At 33.3% G+C, this 8,119-nt stretch overlaps 1 protein-coding gene across 2 annotated transcripts; it reads left to right on the top strand.

Annotated features, from left to right (window-relative positions):
- Nucleotides 1-2,536: 2,536 nt before the first annotated feature.
- On the top strand, nt 2,537-5,522 carry LOC123215572 (transcription factor TCP15-like). 2 transcript variants are annotated; one of them, XM_044635728.1, is made up of 2 exons: nt 2,537-4,005; nt 5,181-5,522. In XM_044635728.1, the coding sequence occupies exon 1, from the start codon at nt 2,795-2,797 to the stop codon at nt 4,001-4,003; it is 1,209 nt and encodes a 402-aa protein (XP_044491663.1). In that variant the 5' UTR covers nt 2,537-2,794; the 3' UTR covers nt 4,004-4,005; nt 5,181-5,522. The 2 variants fall into 2 exon arrangements, with proteins under 2 accessions (XP_044491663.1, XP_044491664.1); XM_044635729.1 differs by lacking the exon at nt 5,181-5,522 and adding an exon at nt 4,527-5,009.
- The last annotated feature ends 2,597 nt before the right edge of the window (nt 5,523-8,119 follow it).

The raw sequence follows: 8,119 nt of genomic DNA, 5'->3' as shown, positions 1-8,119 counted from the left end.
CATCCAACTATCACAACAATCCATGTATTACTCATAACCAATACCAAGTGTTTTTTCTTGATTTGTACCTTCATATACTGACAAATTATGAAGAGAGACAATCGAATTAAAATGTGAATAACACATAAATATTCAAACATGTCTCTTTTTTCTCTCACAATTTAATTATCAAACAAAGTAATTAAAGCAAGCTCCAATAGATCTAATAAACCATAATCTCAATTTAACCAAATAAAAATAATTATTCTATGATGAAACTAAAATCATCCCTAAATATTTTATTCTTGAAATTGAGTATTAAACTTTTATGAATGAGAATTCAATTTTATTCCTTAAAAGTATTATTCTAGGACGACATTGGAATAGTCCCTAAAACTTTTGAATATTTGTTCTAGTAGAGGTGTTCTATTTCAATTATTGTAATCCTACTGACACTTTTGTTTTTATATTCCTAATAGAATTTACATTTTTTTATAACAATTTAAAAATAAATTTATGAAAAAACGAATCACAATAGCTTAACACATTGTCGTCCTCTGTGAAGTTTCTAGTGGTGTGAAATAATAGCTTAATTTGTTACGAAAACTTGGATGATATGTAGAGTACAGGTGAATGGCGCAATTAGGGTTACAGTGGAACTTGATAATGTTGTTTGGCTGTAGTGACAGTACATGAGACAAGTTTGATATTATTGGGTTTGTTGATTAGAAGAATTATTTAGAAGAAAACAACTGTACGTTTTTGCTGGGTGATTGAGGACCAAGAATGCTAGAGAGAGAATGTAATACTAATTTGAATCAATGACATTAAACATCTAATGTAAATCAGCAAATTCAATCCGAAGTTGATGACAATATAAATATAATCTTAGGAATGGTTATTATCTATGTACATAAATGATTACAGGACTTGGATTTGTTCATCATTAGTTAGGTATGTTGGTTGTTGACTTAATATAATTGTCTTTGAAGCTTTACCATTTCATACTGGTCATGGCAGATTATTTATTTTTTTGCTGTATGTTTATGTTTCCTTTTAAGTTACACATAGGGTTTTTTGTCACATGGGTTAGACATTCCATGCTTTCTCACTTCGCTTGGTGGGTTATCATAGGAATTTAAATTAAAAAAATCATATATTTATGGAAGTTGACGACATATATTAAATCTTAGATTGTTGGGTAATTAAATCTTAATTACAAGTTATAGTCTTTGGTGAGCAAACGGGGAAAACAAGTCTTAAGGATTGAATAAAATGACGAAAATGAAAAAGACATGTAAGTATTAAGTTGTAAGGCTTTTTTGAGTCATGAAATTGAGCTTCCGATAGGATCACAACTTTTAAGGATCAACCTTATTGTCCTGTGTGGCTCCAATGTCAGAAATTGGAGATGTAAAAAGTGTTTTATATAATAACATCACATTTTTACTGCAACGAAGAATCTCATTCTTCAACAACGAGATATCACCTAATACATTGAATTTTTACTTCGTAATTCACATTAAGTAAATCTTGTTTTCATGTCTCTATTGACAGTAATTATTTTGCAAAATAATTAGATTACAAGATAAATAGAGGTGTTTAAAATTAAAAGACAATAAAATATTTATCCAAGCAAACTAAGACTAAAATGGCAGCTTTTGTTACCTTTCCTTTCGAAACGCAGGCAAACATGATCTCTAATTACTAGAGAAAACTTATTATAGGAAGCGGAACATAGTTACAATTTTATCAAATTTTTCTTCTTCATAACACAATAATTCTTATGATTTTTTCAATTCCAAGTATAATTTCAGAATTCCAACCCTTATTATATATGTGCGTGTCTGTGTATATATATATATATATAATGAAAAATTTCATACGTTTCATAGATTATTTCTTTAAAAAGGAGCTATTTATTCCTATTACACTAATTTTATATGCAAAGAATGACTTTGAATAACCTCAATATGGTGAATAATTCTTAAAATATTGCAAAATGGTAAAAAAAAAATGCTAGGACCAATTCTAAGCTAATAGAATGAATATGAAGAACTACTTAGATCCCATGGTCCAGGATATTTCAAATTACTTTCATTCTCAATATGAACAATATGAAAATATCGTGGAGCATATTCAATGATAACGGTTTCTCTTGAAATTGCCAAAAGTTTAAGAGTAAATTAAATAAGAAAATAATGTGAAAAGGAGAATTAAAGGCAGTAAGTGGAAAGACAAAAGGCAATGATTATGTGAATGAGATGGGAGCCACTTGATTGATAATATTTTCTTTACCAGCCTTTCTTTCAGTTTTTTTGACTTGGGAGATTGGGTCCCACCTAAGGCCACCACTGTCTCTATGGATTGAACGATAATGAGCACCGCACGTGGAGTCTGAATCAAGGGACTGTCCAACCACAATAAAAATCAAATACCCCCAAATATTTATTCTTTTTTAATATATTTACAAACAAATCCCTGTAGATTTCAAACTATTGCCTTTTTATTTTTTTTTAAATATATATAATAATTCTTACTCATTGTATTTGTTGCTTAAAGCTTATTGCTTTTCTTGCTTGTTCTCCTCCCCTTGTCTTTTTTTTTTTTTCTTCTCATTTCTCTCTCTCTTTTCTTTTCACAACTCAGCAGCCAACTCCCGTCTCAAAGGGATTTCAAGTTGCACGACACACACAGAAAGAGAGAGACCCACTCGGTAAGTATCCCGAATTCATCAACTGGGTCACTCGCAGATGTACTCCTACAATTTAAAAAAAAAGAAAAAACCTTAAAAAAATAGAGCTTGAGCCCCCTCATGATCATGGATGGAGAAAATGGGATCCGCAGGCCGAACTTTCCACTACAACTCTTAGAGAAAAGAGAAGAGCATCAACATCAAGAAGCTTCATGCTCTATCTATCCTTCTTTGAATATAACTAGTAAAGATGACGACGACGACAAAAACAACATCGCTGAACCCAGCATCTCAAATCGCTCAACTACTCTAGTTTCTGATGCGCCAAAGAAACCCCCTCCCAAACGGATTTCAACGAAGGACAGGCACACCAAAGTTGATGGACGTGGACGGCGGATCCGCATGCCTGCCGCCTGTGCAGCTAGGGTTTTTCAGTTGACCCGAGAACTTGGCCACAAATCTGACGGTGAAACCATTGAGTGGTTGCTTCAACAGGCGGAGCCAGCTGTGATTGCGGCCACAGGGACAGGTACTATACCTGCGAATTTTACGTCCCTTAATATATCTTTAAGGAGTTCAGGTTCTAGTATGTCTGCAAGTCATTTAAGGAACAGTTATTTCAATCCAAATTTCGGTTCACAACAATTAAGGAATATAAGAAGTGAATGGGAAAGAAATATAATTGATGATTCGTCTCAACACAGAAGGGTTTTGTTCCCCTGGCTTCCTTTATCATCAGATGATTCATTGAGCTTTCCTTTAAGTTCTAGTAATGTGAATGCTATGTTACAAACTAATAATAATAATAAGCAAGAGTTACGTGATCATAACACAAGTTTAGATAATGCGGAGACGAGTATGGGAAGGAAGAGAAGGTCTGAGGCGGAGCAAGAATTGGCACAAAATCAGATGGGGAATTACTTGGTACAATCAAGTGCTGGGTCAATTCCGGCAAGTCATAGCACGACTCCGGCGACCTTTTGTTTGGTGACAAATCCAAGTAACCAAGTTGTGAGTGGTAGTGGTGGTGATCCCATGTGGACATTTCCTTCTTCGATTGGCAACAGTAATATGTATCGGGGTTCTATGTCAACTGGGGTTCATTTCGTGAACTTTCCAACTCATATGGCGCTTTTACCAGGACAACAATCAGGTTCAGGAATGGGTGGTAGTGGCGGCACGATGAGTGAAAGCCATTTGGGCATCCTTGCTGCGCTTAATGCATATAGAAACCTTCCCGGATCCGTCAGTTCAGAGTCTCAGGCCAGTGCCTCTCATCAACACCATGGCGGAGAAGATGGCCAAGACTCAACTAGTCGTCATTCCTAAATGTATGGTTTGATCATTCGTCTTGCTTTGTTTTACTTAATATATGTTCATTTTGCTACACGCGTGGCGCAAGAACTTAATTTGGCTGCTTTGATATTCAATTTTTGGAGTGCGAGCTCAGAAAATTTAGGGTTTGATGATGAGAGATTATGTTATTAACACGAACATGCGTATTAGTTGGCTCAAATGAAGTCATAATTATTACTAATTAGTTTCCTCTGGGTGTGACTAATTAAAATCTTGATTGTTTTGCTTAAGTGTTCAAGATTATTACTTAGCTATAGCTATAACATTTCTTTGGGTTTAAGAGAGAGACTAATATCCATGCAATATTGAAAATATTGTTAAGACTTGCATTTGATGTTAGGTTTAACAATCTCTCCTCTCCTATTTCACTTGAAAGGTGAGAAACATGAGGAAATTAAATTAGATTAATGCTTTACTGTTTGATAATTTTCTACAATTAATATCTTGTGTGTATATGTTTTTTTGATATTAATACCATAATTAATGATCAAATCAGAAAAAGGTCCAGCTAGCCTTTACTAGGAAGGAGGAGCTCAGCACGTAAGATTAAATTCAATCTTGAGTTGCTGTCTCAGGTGGTGTGCGGGTGATTTTGCCAAATGCCAGCAATGTTGAACCGACTATCACTAGAGATCGATGATCGTATTACATATTCTTCCTCTTTTTCATATTCAGAATAATTCTAGTTATTAATATTTGGAGTTTAATTGATTGCTGGTTCAATTAAGACCCTTCAATTCCATACCTGTCCCAAATATTAATTCATCAGATAGCCTGGTCCTTGATGGATAATCCTAACTCTTCTTTAATTTTTGTACGCACTGTGCAGTGATAGGCGATCCGAGATGTAGGACTTCTTGGGCATTTAAGATTATCATCAGTTGGCTTAAAATAATTTGCCTTTTTTGTTATATATAGTGCAGTGAATGATTGGCTATACTTTATCAATAAACATATATCTTTAAGGGGCTTGCTTTGCTGCTTTCTCGCAAGTTCTTATATACTTAATTCTCACCTAATGCATTTCGCATTAGACTAATTTTATTTATGCAAATTAAAGGAAAATTCGTCCAAGTGATGTAACCCTAATTGATTTGTTGATGAAACAACACTTATATATAAGGCTGAATTTGAGACTGCTCATTTCCAGGTGGACTCGACTCGTTTTCGGTTTGGACTTATCGACCATGGAGAAACATCAATTTGTATTCGGTTCGTTTTTCAATTTAAGAGTTTGTATGGATGAGCCAAACTCAACTCGGGTTCATAGAAGATGTTTGGCTCGGCTTTCCTAAATGATATCGTTTCTTTTAATTTTTTTTTTTTTGAATGCAAGCCTTGTTTAGCTTTCAAAGCAAGCACAACTTCTGTTTGGGTTTGAACTTGGATTCGTTTTCCTAACTACTCTTTAGCTTGTACTCGGGTTCATATTCATATTTAGACTCATCCAAGTAAAATTCGTTTCTAGTTCAAATATGTTTGTCTTAAATCCAACCCTACTTATATATATTACCTTCTTATAAGTAATATCCTTATAGATTATTATTAAATGGGTAAAACTAAAGATACATAATTGTTATGTCGATGTCTCGGTTACATCTTTTTACTTAACTTGCTGGTTCAACAGCATTTTCGGCTTTATCAACTTAGTAATTAAATTAGGTTTCCTAACTACCTTAATTAAGCGGTTAAAATTAGTTAGTCATATCTACCTTGATGAGTAGGTTAATAATCAGCTCTATATATATATATATATATATATATATATATATATATATATATATATATATATATATATATATATATATATATATATATATATATATATATATATATATATATTATATTATTGGCTCAAGAGTGGGTCATCATATCTGATAAGAAATTCAACTTGTTGCTCAATCATGTAAGAGCTATCTATAACTAATGGGTCCATACTTGATCTTTACTTAGAGATCCATGTTAAAAATAAAGTGAATCCTGTAAATTATATCCTTAAAATAACCTACATAGGTAAGTTAAGTGATTGTTGAAAGCGATAAACAACCTATGTTCTTAAGGTTCAAAATAGGTTGGAAGAAGTATAAGTTATTATGTACTGATTTCATCTCTAATGTGACTTAGTTCATTGTCAATTTGTGATTTGTTCTATTTCTAGTTTGTCCACGGAATTGATGATATATGTACGTAATTAATGTAGAGCGCCAATAATTAATTGAGTATTACTATAACGTATCGAGACTTTTATATGTTCTAGGTAGCTAGGCATGTAACATTGAATTAATGGATGATAATGAAGTAATTAATTTCGGAATAGGTTAGGGTTTTTTCATCCTTCATAAAAAAAAAAGGTGCATTATAGGTCCCATAGATATATACTTTGTCCCTAGTATTATAGCCCTAAATGTACTCCTTATTAGTTCCTGGATGAATAATTGCTTAACCTCTTGCGTAAGTTCTCTATATTGTCTCCTAGCGGTTTAATCCATGAAAAATAAGAGAAACTAAATCGAGAAAAAAGTTATTTCATTTTACATTCTAATTAATTTGCTAATGCTACCAGTAGGAGATATTTGTACATATATATATATATATATATGTATGTATGTATGTATGTATGTATGTATGTATTATAAAGACTTTCTTTTATACAAATAGGCCTAGAGTCAACTTTATAGAGACGCAAAGGCATATGCAAATTCACAAAGCAGAGATCTAGGCATTTTGGTCTGTGAGTTTACTTACCCAGAACTCTATTTATTAAGTCCTACTGAAAGCATGCTCGTTAATCTTATTTATTTTTCATATTAATAACAGGGATGCTGTATTTTATTTTTCTTTAGACTGTATTTGGTAAATATAAGTGTTTGTTGTCAATTAATTATTGTTTAAGATTAGTGTTGTGAACAGTGGGTGCCATAATGCCCAGGCTAGCATTTATTTATTTATCCAAGTCTACTTACTTTCCAGTTCATATCCATTATTGTTTTTATGCCTATTTCAAACAGACACACAAATATAAAAGCATGACACGCATGGCCGTGAATGATGAGTATGCTGTATGCACATATATAAGTTATAACCGTTTATATTAAAATTCACTGAATCTACGATTTATATATAACTAATAAATTTAAATTCAAAGGAATTAAAATTATTGTCAAGCTGCTATTGAATATCTCTTGCAAGATTTTATTCATGGGCTATAATTTATTAACATGGAGGGGCGGGCATGATCGTTTGCATTCTGGTTGCTACTTTATTTGTAATCTGGCTGACTTTTCGTTTTTACTTTCAATAATTTATTTAATTTTTTAATATGAATATCTGGCAAACATATAGAGATGGCAATGAAGCGGGATGGAGCCGAATATCCCATTCACATTGTTATCCCCGCAAGATAGATCTTTCACTATTTCCATCCTATCTCCACCACAAGAATGGCAAGGAATCCTTCTCCTTACCCCATAAAATAAAAGTCATCCCCTTTCATGTCCCATCCTCACCTCATTCTTGTCCCTGTCCCGAGGTCCCCACACCTTCAAGAATCAAAAATGAAACAATTCTCATCCTAGCCATTTGCCTAGCCAAAAACTCATGTTGCAAAACCCTCACATTGCCCTCGTCGTGCATGTCATCGTTGTCACCGCCCGCCCTCCAGCTGTTCTTGTATTAATCCTTCAAATTTTGGTACAAATAATGTATATTTACCGCTAATGAAGCGGAGGTCCCATTGGTAGATTTGGAGTGCTTGATTTCTTTTTTGTCCATCCGAGAACTTGTACACTAGATTTTGGGAGAAATTTTGATACATAAGATGTCTTATGTTTTCACTAAGACATCAAATATGTCGACTTTAGTTTAAGCCTTAGTAACCTTTATGGATGGCTTATGTTAGAGTACAAGAGTGTCGAATTGTGATTGCATTCAGATTTACAAATGGAACACAAACTTTACTAGTTTCTAAGTGCATTCAGGGTACTAAAAGGTCATTAACTTACTGAGTGTTTTTACTCACGCATTCCTTTTTATTGTTTCACAAGTAAAGATAAGTAACGGGGCATGCAAGGGAGTCAACGGTCTAGTAAG

This window comes from Mangifera indica, chromosome 5 (assembly GCF_011075055.1).
Source record: "Mangifera indica cultivar Alphonso chromosome 5, CATAS_Mindica_2.1, whole genome shotgun sequence".
NCBI lineage: Eukaryota > Viridiplantae > Streptophyta > Magnoliopsida > Sapindales > Anacardiaceae > Mangifera > Mangifera indica.
The sequence above is the reverse complement of the archived record's forward strand: the minus strand, read 5'-3'. Positions and strand labels throughout refer to the sequence as shown.